Raw genomic sequence first — 16,955 nt, forward strand, 5'->3', positions numbered from 1 at the left:
TGGGGATCAAACTCAGGACCTTGCGCTTGCGAGGCAGATGGCAGCACCACTGACCTAAATCCCCGGCCCTTTTATTCAAATTATTGGCATGTTTTCACATGATGCAGTTGAAAGAAACCAATTCCAAAATTATTTTTATATTCCCATGGAGCTTTTCTACAAATGAATCAGTAAACTGTGATTTACTAATGTTTGGTTCTGAAGTGATTTTTTATTAACGCATAGCGTCTTCTTTTGAATTCAATGCTTTGGCATGCTCTAATCACATTCAGCTTTGAGCTTAAAAGTCACAATAATGCATTGGTGGACTTACTGTAATATCACAGTGCAGCCAGCTCTAGAGTCCGACTGCTTCCGTCACTCTTAGCTGCGTGATCTTGAGAAAATTACTAAACATCTTGGTGTGTCGATTTTGTGATTGTAAAAGAGGGATAACAATAGGGTTGTTGTGAAGATAAATGAGTTAATACATATAAAAGATTGTACATTGCTAGTTCACAGTAAGTGGTCAATAATTTCATTGCTATTTTGTTATTTTGATGATTGCTATTATTATTTCGCTACTACTATCATTACCTTCCGTTCCAGCCAGTGGATTCTCATCCTGTAAAACACATTTACATTTGTTGCTATCCCATAGCATGTCAATAGGACAAAGTTTCTTGGAATGGGGACAGCTAGGGAGAGAAAACAATGAACCAAATTTAAAAGTTTTAAAGAGTAACCGTAATTTTGGAACATTAAATAAATTTCTCAGAGAATAGTTAAGATTTAAAAATTTTTATTGCTTTTAAAATTGCTGTTATGCAGTAAGAATAAGTGAGAGCTACTGTATTGTATGGCATGGTGGCTATAGTTAATAAAAAGGTATTTTATATTCCAAAATTGATAACAGTACATTTCAAATGTTCTCACTGCAAAAATGTAATTATGTGTGAATAGTTAAGATTTTAAGGAGCTTAATTATACATATGAACTGTACCTAATTAGATGAGTTCTATAAATATAAATATTCTAATGGGAAACATTCAGAAACCAAACTGTAATTTAGGAAAGTTATTAATCTCTTTAAAAGATGGATGATACAATTATGCAAATTACAGCTGTCAATAACTCATTTACCAAAATAAAATATTGTTTGAAGAGAGCTTCTAAGATTATTTTCTCTAAAATGGGGATAAGAACATTGGCCTTGGCAGCAGGAATGTCTTAGAAACAAATGTTCCTCTCTACAAGCTTTGTTTTCTGTTGAGGAGGTGTCTGTCTTCTGGGCTCAGTGTTACCAATATATAATCACAAACCGGCTCTTTCACTTGACACACACGATACCTTTTTTGCTTTATTCAGTGTTTATAATTTTCCCTTTCTTTCTCTATATATTAATTTCTTTCTCCCTTTCTGTGATCTTTAACTTTGGTTTCAGAACACTTCATGTCACAATCTGTCTCATAAAGAATCACAAAATTAGTCTAAGTAAAACTTTAAAGTCAATTAATTTTAATACATTTCAATTGAAAAGAATTTTCTGTTTGGCAGTCTTCAGGGGGAAGGATAGAAAGTTGCAAAACTCATATACTGATAGTTCTGCCACTTCCCAGTGATTCTAAAAATCCTTTTTTAAAAAAATCTTTCTTCTCATTTCGGGACATAAACATACATAAAGCCTGAAATGAGCCTTATTTAATGCTTGTTCTGGAGTGAGAAGACATATGTCAAATTAGAAGCTCATGCAGTTTTACAGCCATGTTGGACTACGCGTATTAAAAAAAAAAAGAATTTAAAAGATCAAAGATGTCTTACAAGTAGACGTGGTGAGTTCATAACCACTGAGCTTTATAGCGCTATCACAATATACATCTAACACCTAATAAAAATGTGTTTGCCAGTTACTATCAGTAGATCTGGATTTGAAACTTCAAGACAAAACAGTAACTATAATTAACAAAATATTCTCCACACACAACTTTGGTGAAGGCAAGAACAGTCATAATAATAGAGCACAAGAAATGCTTACCGATCTTCCTCGGGGATCTGGATGGATCTTCTAATAATTGAGTATGAATGGCGGGGAGCTGTGGGCAAGCACTTACAACCTGTATGGTTGGCAACTTTAACAGGCACTAATTTAGGTACTGATGTCAAAGGCACTGATATCTCAAAGAGCTATAGCAGAAACAAAAAAGTACCATAGTGAATGCATAGGTTATTTTATATTACATATTATTTTTTAAAACTCCCACAGTCTGGATGTTTGCCCTTGTCATTTATGGTAGTGGCATTAGCAAAGTTGTCCATTAAGAGTGAAACTGCTCATGATAGGAGCCAGAAGAATGCTGGGCTGGCACTCAAGAGACCAAGTGCCTGTGCAGCTTTATGAAGGGTCTACTTTTGATTCAAACCCCTTTTTAAATTAATTAATTTTATTGGTACCTTTAAGGTATACAATGTCATGACATTCATCATTGGAAATTTGCACCTTTACACAATCCATCTTGGGTCCCATTTTTCCCCATTCCCCTGCCCTCCCCTCAACCTTGCCACCCCTCGCTATCTACAAAGACTTTGTTTCCATTTTTTCTTCTTCTAGTATTAGTTCCATTTCCCTCTTTCATTTCCCTCCCCCTCCCCTTCCCCTTCCCCTTTGCACTTTTTCTTCCTGTTTCAAACCTGTTAACGTTGTGTCATTGGTACCTTTGTAAAATGGTAGCATTGATCCCTGCTCTGACTTTAAATGTGAGTATTAATTGTAATGATTAAATGAGGTTAAAACTATGAAAACTCTTTGGGATCTTGGTGGATTCAGTTATTATTCAAACTATTTACCTGTTCCTTCTCACACCATCTCTAATGAATAAATATATTTTCCTGCCTGTTGACTTTGAACTTGGTTGTGTCACCACTTGGGCCAATGGGATGTTAGCAACCGTGACACAAGTACAAACTGGAACCGAGCATGCTTTGTGGGGTTTGTTTTCTCATGTCTGTGCTGAAGCCATGAGAAGAAAATGATCTGGAAGGCTGACTGGTCCAAAGAATGAGAGACACAGGAAGCAGGCCTGGATTTACAAGGCGGCTCAGAGTCAAGCCCAGCTGGGCTCATCCTAAACTAACTGAACCCCCGTTACATGAGTAGGGTGTTTGTTATATAACATTACATATTAATAGCCGATATAAGATCATCATGCCTCCAAAAGTATAGCTAACATGTACATCATTCTCGCAATGTTTCTATATGCCTGGCACTGTTTATGCACTTGTAGGCACCTGTTAATTTATTTACCCATTGCAAAAACATTATGGGCTGGGTTTCTTATTATCCTCATCCAGATGAAGAACCAGATGCCCAGAGCTTCCATAACTTTCTAGAGTGGCTCGATGATATGTGAATGAACGTGGCTGTAATGCAATCATCAACACTTACTAGAGTATACATTTATTTATCACTTTGTTTCTAAGAGGTGTTTCACTTTGGGGCGAGAGGTAGATTTTTAGCTCCATTAAAATGTTCATATATGCATATTTGGAGAGAAAGACTGCTGCACACTTAAGTACATTCTTTAAAATGAATCATTTGTTAAGTACAGCAGTCAAAGTAAAGTACTCAACTATCTACTAAGTGGAACCAATCCATTAAGGCTGTGTTTATTCTGACCTCTCAACATGTAATGAAACTTCCATGACACTAAGTATGAGTGTTTTTACAGTGTTTACTTTGCATGAAATTTGTCTTCTTGCACAACTTTTCAGCTATCTCTAGAGAATAACGTGATCATGAATTAAGCCTTCCTTCATTATACAAGTTTTGTTTTACTAACAGTTGATGCTTAGCCATAGTTATGTCATTTTTTCCTAATTGTCAAATCACAGAGGTCAGATTTTTCACAAGCTTAAAATTTTCTAAAAGGATTTAGAAAAGAAATTGCAGTTTAAAGGATATTTTAGATGGTACAGGAAACAAAATTAAAGATAATCTATTAACAAAACATATTGCTCTCAAGAACCTTACCTCACACGGATATATTTGGCACATATGCAAATTTATTGAGCTACTTCATAGAATAAGGAGAATGGATGATATAGGTAAATGTAACAAATTAAATGAATAATCAATATGTGGGGGATTTGCCATGTAAGACCAAAAGGAATGCAGTTTGACTTACAGCTGTTTTTGTTTGTTGGGGGAAGTACTAGGGATTGAACCCAGGGCCTTCATGCTGAGCTACAACTCCTGTGTTTTGTTTTTGTTTTTGTTTTGAGGAGAGTTTCACTAAGTTGTTGAGTTGTCTGAGCTCAAACTTGAGAATTTATGATCCTGTTACCTTAGCCTCCCAGAATGCCCAGTGATTTGCAGCTTTTTGGTACTGTTTTCCTAAATTTGTTATTATGGCTTCCATATACAACATTGACTGCGTTTTACAACAATATGATAGCCATAGAAAGGGAAACTTACCCATTAGGCAAAGGAAATTTTATAAAATGAGCAGGGGAGAGTGGACTGCAGAACATGTTCAAAGGTCTTTTGTGGTGGATATTCTCTCTTTACTCCTGTGGAGTCGGCATCATCCCTCACAGCCTCTCTGCTTCCATGGACTGCTCTTCCAGGCCTCTTGCCTCTCCCAGCGCCTGCCCAACTCCCTGCCGTGCTAAGGGCTGGTAGCAGCCAGCCCAGCAGCCCTCTGTTCCCCTTTTCCCCCTGGGCTCCTGTAGCTGTGCCCTCCTCGGGTCTTGTCAGTTTAAGGGTGGGAACAGCTCCCATTTTTCCTAGTCCCAGGGGCTTCACCATTCCTTTCCTCACTCCCCAGCTCTGTCCATACCCTTCGTTAAACTCTTCTCAGTCACCCCATTTTGGCAACACAGAACCGACCAGATACAAGCCCTTTGTTCCTTTTAACATCCTGTTCTAGTAACTTCCATGGGTCTTTCTGATTTTCCACATTACATAATCAGAGTTACTAATTAGAGTTCATCTGCAGGCCCATGGACTTGGCTTTGAGTCTAAGCTCTGCCATTTATCTCTCAGAGACTGTTTCCTCCCCTAGAAAGGAGGATAGGATGCTCTGTTAGTTTGAGATTGAGATAATGCACATAAAACCTTGAGCACAGTGCTTGGAAATAACGTCTGCGGCAATAAAGGTCTGCCATGCTACCATCGCCAGGGCATTGGAGAGGGCATACCTGTTGGTGTCCTCATACCTGTTTGGAAACATATGATGTGCTCGTGTTCGCACAGACAAGGCCCTCTTCATTGCAGCAGCCACCACAACGGAACACAGTCACGCAGGGGGGCTTGAAGAACGTGTTGGTGGTGCTCCCCAGCTCACTGGCCACTTCCACACACGTCTCTCTGGGAATGCACTGGGTTCTTTGCCACTCCTCATCTATAACTGCAGAAAGGAAGTCCATGGGGGCCGGCAGATGGAACAGCCCTGATATGTCAGCATGTGCCAGGGAGCTAGACCAGGTATTTTTATATTTTTATTGAGGTTATTTTGAGGAGCTTTCTTTTTTTTCAGGTTCTGGGGCTGGGTCCCAGGATCTTGCACATGCCAGGCAAGGGTTCTACCACTGAGATACACCCCAAAACCTTTTTGTTAGTTCTTTAACCAAAGATTGTGAAAAATTAAAACCAAAGTTTGTGTTCTTCCCCCATTTACACCATACTTTCATAGACTTTTATTTCCCTTTGGGAAAGAACATCATGTCCTGTACATAAGCATATTAGATCCATCTGGAGAAGCTGACTAATAAGGAAGTGAGTGGAAGGATGTAAAGAAATATCATGGAAATGTTATTTAGCAAGTGATTCACAGGATACAGTTGGATAGTGTTTCATCTACTTGAAGCCAGGTGTGGGTAAGTTTTAGTACCATAATTAACATGTTTCTGTTTAACTATAGTAGGACTGAAACCTGGCAAATACATGAATGTACATTTAAGTGGGAGCAATCTTTCTTCAAATAAGTTTTCCCATTTGCAAGTACTGATACTGATGTTTATACAAAATGACAAAGTAAGTCCATTCATTTTTATGTTAAGGAGCAATTTCTGGGCATAGCTAATTTGAGAGAAACAAGCCTCTGGGAATAGAAAGACAATTACATACTTTCTTGTAAAGCGGTACTTGATTTTCTCTCATAGTTTATTTTTTAAATTACATTTTGAGACTGATATTCAATGCCATGCATCGGTTCTATGGCTGATTTGTTTGTTTTGGAGGAAGACTCAATTTTGTAGGAAAGACAACACTTACATTTTCAGCTTTCCATGGATGGACCTTCAGACTTTGTAATGTGTTGGGGTGAAAACCTCTCGTGGAGGGCAGCTTCAATACTGATCTCCAAGTGTTTCTCCACCTCTTGGTGGTCATGCCCTGTGTAATCTCCTCCCCTTCAGTGCCTAGTGCCTCACTTTCTCTGATGAGAATACAGCAAAACCAACAGGATACCAATCCATGATTAGGTTAAAAATGACTGTGGTCCTCTCCCCTCACCCCTCCTTGCAGGCTTTCATGAAGGCAGACACCATGTTGGAAAGGTCCCCATGGCAAGTAACAAAGGGAGGCCTCTGGCCAACAACAGCCGATGAAGAACTGGGACCCTCAGTCCAAGAGCCTGTGAGGAAGTGAGCCCTGCAAGCAACTGTTGAATGAACTTGGAAGCAGACCCTGCCCCAGCTGAGCCTTGAGACGCCTGTTAGCCAAGCTGACACCTTGATCGCAGCCTCCCAGAAAAACCCATCTAGGCCATGGGTATATTTTGGAGCCACAGAAACTGTGCATGTGAAAAAATGTTTGTTTTAAGCAGCTAAATTTGGGGATAATGGTATGCAGTAACTGACAAACATTTCTCTATTTTGACCTTGTCATTAAAAATCGGTATTGATGTCTCCCCAGATTTTTCTGAGTTTTCAAATATGTAAACGTATTTCCACTAGAAGGGACAGAGGGACTTCTGCTTGAAGTGCACAGAAATATTACTGCTTGAGATATATTGCTCTAGTCTCTAGTCCTTTAAAATATTTTTATGCATTGTTTTGCTTTTTTGAGTCTTTAATCTCAATTTTCCCCATATGTTGCTTCTCCAGTTACCGAAAATCCAAAATACAACGTGTTTGACTGGCTGAGGAGTGCTGCATACACTACATAATTTAACAAAAAATTTAAAATATTAGAACTCTTCTGTACCAAGAAATCTTTAAAAAAAATTCCTGATAATGAATATTTATATAAAGAACCCAAAGACTGTAAAAACATGAGAGATAAATTACTCAAGTATGTATAAGAGCATTATTTATTTCACTACTAGTTTTGAAAGGTAAGAAATGTGCTTATGAAAATACTCTTTGTTTAAAATTTTACTTAAATATTTCCTTCCATTTGCTTGGTCTCATTTAAAAACTAAGGTTTGAAAGTTGGAGAGGTAAGATTTTAATCAAATTTGCATGCAGTTATGAGCAATGCCTCTGACTAAAGGTTTCATAACACTGCTATTCTTTGCTACCGCCCGGGGAATTGCTCTGAGATCCAAGAGGGTGAGTTGGTAACATATGCAATTGGTGTAACACGTTCATTTGATTATTCACTGCCTCTCACTTAGTAAATCACTTTAGCTAATCCTTCATGTAATTAGAAGAGAAATTTTGGAATCTGAAAAACTTCTGTAAGATTTTCTGGTTTCCTCCTTAGAAAACATCAATATCGCTGACTTGTGAAAATCACTCAGTCTTGCTTTTGTGGTGATATTTGTGTTCCCAGAGTATATCCAGGTTCACCTCAGGCCATGAGACAGGTAACCTGGTTAAGGCCCTTGATCTCCAGATGAGGTACGGAACTCTTTATTTGCATGAAGCTCATAGTAAGTCACCATGAAGAAACAATGAGAGCCTCAAACCCTTGCCGAGTTCCCATTATCTCAACTCAGACACACCCAGGAACACAAAGAATATTCCTCACGCTTTTGCTCACCATGCTGCTGAAGGGTTCCCCTCACCCCATCTAGGCACAGCTTTCCCCGCAGCTAGCTTTTTTGCATTCTCTGTGATGAATGTAATCACTACGCACTGCAAGCATAGACTAATAAAAATAAGTTAAAAATGAAAAGAGAAAGACATATTTAAAGAACACATATTTAAGTGTATAAAGGCAAAGAAATACAATTATATAGGAGTTATTTAAATTATTTTAGCTTGTTAAAATAGTGCTAAGGCTGACTTCAAAGTTAGGTAGGAACCAGCTTCGTGGGTTTAGGTTACTGAAGATTATATTCATAGCGGTATGGTTTGTGGAAAGTGGTTGAAGATCACGAAGGGAATGTGTAAATAAAATATGTATAGACCATCAACAATAACAATAAGAAAAGGATATTTTTGATTTAGTGATCAGTTTAAATCATGCAATAAGTATGTAATAATTTGCTAGATGGTCATGTTAGTCAAATCTATGATACTAGATCAACAAAGCCACAGTAGCATTTCCTGTTGTTCTGACATGTCATCAAAAAGTCAGAATGCCTAATCAGAGGCCGCACAACTTTCTCCGGAAGACATTGTTCCTCATGGCTCAGTACATACATAAGTTTTTAAAAACTAAAGAATCTCCATACCTTACTAGGAAACAATCACCCCCTTTATTTCAAATTATAGTCATCCTACAGTATCCTTAGGGGACTGGTTCCAAGATTCTCCACAGATAAAATCCCAGGTGCCCAAGTACCTTATTTACAATGAGGTGGTATTTTAACATAACTAATGCATATCTATAGATGACTTAAAGTACCTAATACAATGTCAATGCTGTGCTATAATCGTTACACTGTATTGTTAAGGAAGTAATGACAAAAAAGGGAAATCTGCATATGTTCAGCACAGATGCAATTCTGTTTTCAAATATTTTCTACTCTGCTGTTGGTCAAATCCACAGATGGGAGACCTACAGATATGGAGGGTCAGCTACATGTTATATTCTAGTCCACAGTCTTTATTATTTTGTTTTGACATTTTTCTCCCTTCGATACTACCCTAGTAAAATCAGTATCTATTGTTACAGCCCAGCTTCCAATTTCTACTTTTTGCTTTTACTAAAGAAATCACAGAATCTGAAAGAAATGAAGAAAGCTATACCCTATACTGATTATATTGGGCTTTATTGATACATGTGTGGCAGTAGAATGTTCTTTGTTGGTGAATTCCTAGGTCATTTTATTTTTTAAGTAAACACATGACTTTTTTTTTTCTATTTAGAGAAATCTTTCTGGGTTTCTCTTGCCCTCCCATCCTTGAGTTAAAATTTATTCCTATATTTTGAAATGTCCTTTTGTGTTGGTCTTAGACCTTAAAATCATATTGAATATATTTTTCTGTGCAGTAAAATTTTAAAAACCCAGAATTCTCTACTAAACCAAGGCTAAATCATTTAAATACCCTCTCTCATTGGCCCTCTGATACGTGTCTTCCCTACTCAGGCTTTTGGAAGAAATGGGTACATTTGTCACTATTTGATAAAGAGAAAGAATTTACGTGGAGATCCCACACCTACCTTTGAGTGTTTCAATGTCATAGTAAGTTGCAGCAAACCTAGTGGAGCGATGGGATGCTGAGCGAGAGTCCATACTGGTGAAACTCTTCAGCTTCAGCCGGCATCGCCACAGCTTCCAGTCCTCAGAGTGCGTGATTCGCAATAGTTCCTCCAAACTCGAAGCAGCCCTGATCTGTTGTTCAGACCATTCTATCACAGACCGAGATAATTGCTTAAAACAAAAACCCATTGAAAAGCGAGTTACTAAATTTGTCTTGATATCTTTCTTTTCTAACATTTAAAAATGCAAATAGATCTGTACAGAAACTGCAAATTACTCAAATGTACACCAATGCTTAGGGAAAATGACATCTAGTACGTTTGATTCACAGTCTGCTTAATTTATAATTGGATCAGAGGGTGTACTTCCCCGCCCCCCACCCTGTTCTCAGAACACTTACAAAGAGTATTGCAGTAGACTGAATGGTAGGCTTCAAAATGGTATGTCCACATTCTAACCCCCAGAAACTAAATGGTATCTTATTTTGGAAAAATTCAGTGTATTTGTAATGAATGGAGTTGGATCTTGAGATGAGATTATCCACTAAATCCAATGACTAGTGTCTTTGTAGGAGACAGAAGAAGAAACATTGACAGAGGAGAAGGCGACAGGAAGGTAAGTGCAGAAACTGAAGTGATACAGCCAGAAGCCAGGTATTACCTGGAGCCACAGGAGCCTGAAGAAGCGAGCAAGCAAGGATTCTCTGAGTCTCACACCTTGATTGTAGATTTTTTTTTTCCCCTGTTACTTTAAATTACCAAGTTTGACATAATTTGTTACATCAGGCACAAGAAAGTAATACCAATTTTTATATACCGCTTTTGTGACAGTAGCCATGATAATTGTCTCCATGTCTATTCATTTGAGAAACTGATCCACAAATTCCTGGGGACCCTACCTATAATCATGCAAGAAAGAAAAATTCAGAGACTCTGGTGACCAAAATCCTCTACATCCTTTTTTTTTCTTTTAAAACATGTTCCCTATTTCAAAAACATGAAAGTTTTGTAAAGTTTAAGTTGAAAATTTGCCTTCTCACTTTCATGGACTATATTGGCTGCTACGTGTAACTGTTGGGTAGGTTTATAGGAGAAGAATCAACAGAAGATTTTCAGTACCTAACTTCTTTTCAAAGTTGGGGGCTTGGTTGTATAAAATAATGATATCTACATACCATGAAATACTACATAATCACCGAAACCAATGATGCAGAGATACTGGGACAGAATGAATTTGGATCCTTCCTGGAATGTGCTGGAGACACAACAAGGTGGCTAGGGCTGGGGATTTTCCTCCTGCTGGGCCTGAAATTACTGGCTTTTCATTTTGGTGGGGGATGGGATATGCGAGCTCAGGGCCTTTTAGAGCTGATCTGAGGTAAGAGATGAAAGACTGATATGACCACAGAATTGTGCTGCGAGAGGAAGGTGGAAGGGAGAAGTAAAGGTACACTGGGGAGGAACAGGGGGGAGAACAGAGATGCAAAGAAAGGATTTCTAGGAGGCTTCACACTGAGTACTGTGTGTACACACACCTCCATTGCCCCCTTGAGAACAATAGGCAAAATGCCCATCTTTCATGAGTCAGCTTGGGAGCAGGCTCTTTTTAAGACGTGATAAGGGATGCTGAAAGTTGTCTGAAAGTGGGTGCTCAGAAAAGCAAGTATGGTCCAAGTCATGCATGTATGTGTGTGATGCGGGTCTCATATACACATAAATATCTTCATATTTATACATGTGTATGGTATGTATATATGACGATCTAGAGCTATACACATGGAAATGTAAAAATGGTTATTCTTTAGAGCAAGGATCAGTTGATGACCTTATGGCATGTCAGCCTGCAGTTTGATGTTTTATAAGTAAAGTTTTATCAGGACACAGTCATGTCTGTGTATTCACATATTGGCTATGGCTGCTTTTGTGCTACAATGGCAGAGTTGCAAAGTTATGACAGACACCCTCATGGCAACTTAAATCTGAAGGCACATACCATTTTTTCCTCAATTCTTTAATGTTTTCAACTTTTACCTTTTTCATTATCTCATCTATAATATTGTCTCTATCCTCTTTTTTTTTTTTTTTTTTTTTGGTGCCAGGGATCAAACTCAGGACCTTATGCTGCAAAGCAGACAGTGGAACCATTGAGCTAACTCCCTGGTCCGCTATCCTCTTTTTTTAAACAGTTACCAGACATATGTTGAAGTCTTTTCATCATCTCATGTCTCTTAAATGTACTTTCATATTTTTCAACTTTATCTACCTTTAATAACTTATGGATAAATTAATTGGCTCATCTTCCCAACCACCAATTCTCCAATTATGTAGTCTAGAGTTTGTCTTTAATTTCAATAAGCATATTTATTTTTTCAAGTATTTCTACTTCATTTTCTCCCTATCTACGTTTTGTTTCATTTCTGAATGCTCTTCTTAATTTGTTATTCTAATTTTCTGAATATTACTCTTTTGCCCCTTTGAAACTTCTATATGTACTTATTTTAAGTAGTTCCTCAAATTATTTTATATTTTAACCTCACAGATATGATTTAATATCTATATTCCAATTACTAATTTTATTTCTATTTTTCTCAGTAATAATTATCTCTACATGCTTTGGAATTTAGTAGTTTCATCTTCATTAGGAGATTCCTCCTCCTCCTCCTCCTCCTCCTTCTTCTTCTTCCTCACTATTCTTTCCACATCATTTAGAAATTTTGTGATAGCATCTCCCTGACTACATGGGCTCTGAATCCATAATTTTAATTATGACTAGAAGGAAATATGTACCTGCTTCCTCCTCTCCCTAGTTGAGCAGTTTCATAGGAGACACAGCTCCAGTTGACAGTGAACAGTAACTCTTCCTTCCTCTGCTGTGGGTCTAATACAGTGCACCCATGGAGCTCGCTGCCTACTGGAGCTGAATTTTTATGTCCTCTTCCACTTAAACCCAGACCTACAAGTCCTGCAGCCTTATCTCCATGGTGCTAGGACCATTTTCACAAATGTTTGTCATCCACAGGAGTTTACCATTATTAATCCACTTTACATTCTATGGACTAAAAAATAAATCTCAAAACATGAACCTACAAGAGACCATCTTGCTTGGAGGTCCAGGGAGGGTGTGTGTGTGTGTGTGTGTGTGTGTGTGTGTGCGTGTGCATTTTAAATCAAGGTGGGAGAGTCTTTAACCTGTTGAAGGAAAGACCCAACAGAGACTCAGAAGAAAATGAAAACATGAGGTGAGATAAAGCAGGGATCAAGAGCGTTGAGTAGGACATGAATTCCAGAGTTACATGGACATGGCTGAATAAACAAGGGGTTGACCTCTGAAACAGGTGAGCCACAGGGAAGTGGGTTTGTAGATGGCAGGATGCCTGGGTAGCTCAGTGAGCTCTGACCTGTGAATTCTGTGGAATTGGCATTGAATTTATGTGGCTTGCCCATAGCTTCTTCATCTAAGAACTGGAGGGGTGAAACTGAATAATTGTTAGTGGCCCTAGCAACTCTGAAGTTTAGTGATTCTCCTCTAAGTCTCACTTGTCCAGTTTTGCTTTTCGTGATTATACATTTCCACTTCTATTTGGATGGTATAGCTACTTTATAACAAATTTAATCTTCAAAATAAAATTTTGTGACAACATTGCTTCTACATGAAAATGATGAAACCAACCACATAACTTCTGAAAGGTAATTAAATTGTACTATATGGAAGTCGTTTTTATTTATTGAGGTAAAATTTCTTCCAACACCATTCATATAGAGAGAGTGATGAGGATCAGAGCTCTTCGGATTTCAGTTTAATAGCAGAAATATTTTGAAACTGTCCAACCATGAGAACTCAGGAGAAAATATTAATTCTCTGGACTGAATTAAAATCACTGAATGGCTCATATCACTTGCCTCATCATAAAAATGCAGTGTTTACTCAAATAAAGTTATTTAAGCATACTTTGTTTCATAATTTAAAGCCCAGTTTTAAACAACTAGGAAGTTGCAGCCATTTCACCGGAAGTGCTAATGATTCTGATAACTAACTCATTAGAAGCATGCATTTACAAAAGTCAGGAATGGCTGCCTCTTGTTTCCAATAGGCTTTTTGCACTGCTTGATTCTTGTATGATCCATTTTATGTTATCTGTTTGGACAAGAGAAAATTTAAAATTAAAAAGCATGAGTGTAGTCCCAAATATATACTTAAACCATTGATTTCAATGCTCTTAACTGGACCCTTTGCCCAATAAGTTGTTCTTCTCCCTATTTTCTGATGGTAGCCTTAATCTAAACTAAAATAACTATAAAACAGTCAACAAAAAGAAGGAAGTGAAACGGAGTTACCAGATCTCTGCTTTTCATTACAGTATCAGCTTTTTTTATTGGTCATTAATGCAAGATTGTTAGCAATGTCACTTTTTTTTGTACTGGGGATCGAACTCGGGACCTTGTGCTTGCCAGACAGGCAATGGAACCACTGAGCTACATCCCTGGCCCAGCAATGTCCTCTTAAACAAAAGTTATCACTGATTTCTTGGCTACCACAAGCCAGTCTTTAAATTGTGAGGCTTAAAATTTTTGTAACAATACTTTATCAGCAGGTTAAAGTGCACTAACTGTAGAGTGGACCTGATAATGGCAATACTGGTGGCTGGGAAGAAGCATCAGAGAAATAGTGATGCTTGGATCTGATGCCCAGAGATTCTCATTTTATGAGTTCGAGCTGAAGCTTTGCCATCGGGATTTTTAAAAACTTTCTGTGTTAGCCTTAATGGAAGCTACGTGAGGGGAATACAGGGACAATCTACACTATCTTTGCCAGTTTTCTATAAATCTAAAATTACTTTAAAATACAAAGTTTACTTTTAAAAATCTTCCCAAGCAATTTTGAGAAGCACTAATTTGTAGCATGGCATGTGCTGATCTTCAGTTCTCAGAGTTGGATTTAATGCCTGACCTCTGCACACCTCCACTAATGTTCAGTAGAGGATAAATGGTCTGTGCGCGCTAAGAAGTGCTCTTATTCTTTAAATTCTTTCGAGTTATATCTTGGTTTCAAAAATCTGTGCATAAGTACCTTATTGACCTGGATTTTAAAAGTCTTTTTCTTATTCAAGTCACCTGATGGTTTTTGGGTAAAATTCCACAGGCACATGCTTATAATTTCTGCACTTGGGAGGCTGAGGCAGGAGGATCATTGTTGAATTTAAGGTCAGTCTTGGCTATGTGGCACGTTCAAGGATAGCCTGAACTGCCTAGTGAGACCCTGTCTCAAAAAAAAAAAATAAATAAAAGAAGAAAGGAAGGAAGGATTGAAGGAAGGAAGGAAGAAAAGAGATAGAAAGAAAGAAAGTCCAAATATTTACAAAGGCACCAAGTGGCAAGAGCTTGGCTTGAAAGCACACACAGTTGAATTCCCATCCTGGCTCTGAGCTGTCAGGCCATCTGCAAAGAACTGGAAAGTGGGGACACTGACTACTTTCCTCAGACAACTGCAAAAGTTCTTCTTGGGCCAAGAGTGATCTTGTAGATCACTCTTTTGCCTGGATAAACAGCTTGAGAGGAGAGAGCATAAGTTCTAACTGTTCAAAACTAGCTTTGAATGGTACAACACTCTGGAAAATGTGTTGGTGTTTCTTATAAAAATAAATGTATGTTTGCCATCTGCAGCAGTCCTGCTCCTGGGATTTTTCCTTTGCTAAATGAAGCCCATGCTCACACAAAAATATGTACACAAATGTTTATGGTAGCTTTTTTTGTAATAGTTAACATTTTTTCAAAGGATTTGAAACAATTTATGTGTTATTCAATGGCTGATCAGTTAAGCAATCCATGGAATACTACTCATTAATAATAAGGAATGAATACCTGGAAAACACAGCAACTTGGATGAAACTCAAAGGCACTGAGAGTCAAAGAAATCAAACTCCTCGTGTTATGGACTGCATTCTCCCACTTATGTGACATTCTTAAAATACCAAAACATTAGTGACAAAGAAGAGATCACTGATCTCCAAAGATTGAGAGGAGGGTCGGGTAACATACATTTGAAGGAATAGTTCTGTACCTGATTGTGGCTATGGTTATGCAAATCTACATGAGTTAATATCCATAGAATGGACACCAAAAGGTAAAAGGCCAGTTTCATAATATAATATTTTTAAATAAACTAAGCTTTAAATCAAGGCATTATTCTCCTTTAGCCTTTGGATGAGGATTAATTACTTAACTTGCTTCGAACTTGGTTTTCTCATTTATAAAATGGCAATGTTAACAATACCTCATAGAGTTGATGTGGGGATTCTACAAGGCCAAATGTGGGAAAGGCTCACAAATAGAGTAAGCACACAATAAATGTGGTTTCCTTTTTTCTTTCCTTGGGATGGAGCATCTGGTCCTATGTGTTGGGCTTTAAAGATGTGTGTGTGTTATGGCCCTGATATCCCTTAGTTACCAGAAAGATGAACTTAAAAAGAATAAGATATGGCAACTCCAATTGGTAAATAAAAATGATCAAACCAACTTTTCCAGGACAAATGGGGAAACATAAATTCTTTTTGTAAAAACAATTTTTTCTAGGTTGTATTTTCAAATGAAAGGCTACTTTTAAAGTATCTACTCAGGCTTTATGTATGTCTTTATAGATGCACGAAGTGCAAAAACTACCCACTTAAACGTCTGTGCTTTGTAGTTAGGGTCTGTCTTTACTCACAATAGATGATAGCTGATGGCATGGGCATACCAACTATGGCTCCGGGGAGTGTTGCTAATTATTACAGCTATGATTGCTGTGGCTGCTGAGATGGAACTTGCCAAGAGCCTACTAGTGCATCTCTGAAATCTAGAAACCTGGGCATAATGAGTGGAGGGGAGGTGTCCTTTATTTCAGGGGCCTCACGTGACTGGTCATTCTGGTGGTTTCTGTATTTATGCAGTTCTGTATTTAAATGCATATATGAGAATCCAGGTTGTTAGCCTCAGACTGAGGAAAGCAATTACAAATGCTGTGTGTGTATGTGTGTGTGTGTGTGCACGCATGACTATTTGGATATTTTCAGGAGATACTAAGGGCTGGAGTGCCTAGGACCTTCACATCCTCCAGTTTGATGAATATTTTTGGTGGTTTTCTCACCAGGTTATATCATCTAGCACTTGAGAAGTCTATGCCCCATTTTATAGTTTTTAAATCTGTACTCTACTCAAAAGCTTCTGTTCCCACTTGACACCACCATGCTTAAGAAGTGAGGGGGTTCAGTGTTTCTATTTTAATATTTTTTCTCTCATTGAGTTTATTAGTACATTTTAGGTATACAGTACAGTTATATTCATCATTGGGATTTTGTACCTTTACATGAGCTGTTTCAATATTTAAATCTTTAATCCATTTTTATTT

General features: G+C 37.9%; 1 protein-coding gene across 1 annotated transcript in view; it reads right to left on the reverse strand.

Moving 5' to 3' along the window:
• The window catches only part of Vegfd (vascular endothelial growth factor D), a 33,186-nt gene that overhangs the window by 5,750 nt on the left and 10,481 nt on the right, over window positions 1-16,955 (reverse strand). The window contains exons 2-5 of the mRNA XM_010645180.2: window positions 9,533-9,743; window positions 5,194-5,384; window positions 2,015-2,163; window positions 577-677 (exon numbers count right to left, since the gene is read on the reverse strand). Of these exons, the coding sequence (XP_010643482.1) occupies window positions 577-677; window positions 2,015-2,163; window positions 5,194-5,384; window positions 9,533-9,743 (652 nt within the window). The remainder of the gene's footprint in view (window positions 1-576; window positions 678-2,014; window positions 2,164-5,193; window positions 5,385-9,532; window positions 9,744-16,955) is intronic.

The sequence above is a fragment of the Fukomys damarensis genome, unplaced genomic scaffold, assembly GCF_012274545.1.
Source record: "Fukomys damarensis isolate Sample0158 unplaced genomic scaffold, DMR_v1.0_HiC HiC_scaffold_39, whole genome shotgun sequence".
Classification (NCBI taxonomy): Eukaryota; Metazoa; Chordata; class Mammalia; order Rodentia; family Bathyergidae; genus Fukomys; species Fukomys damarensis.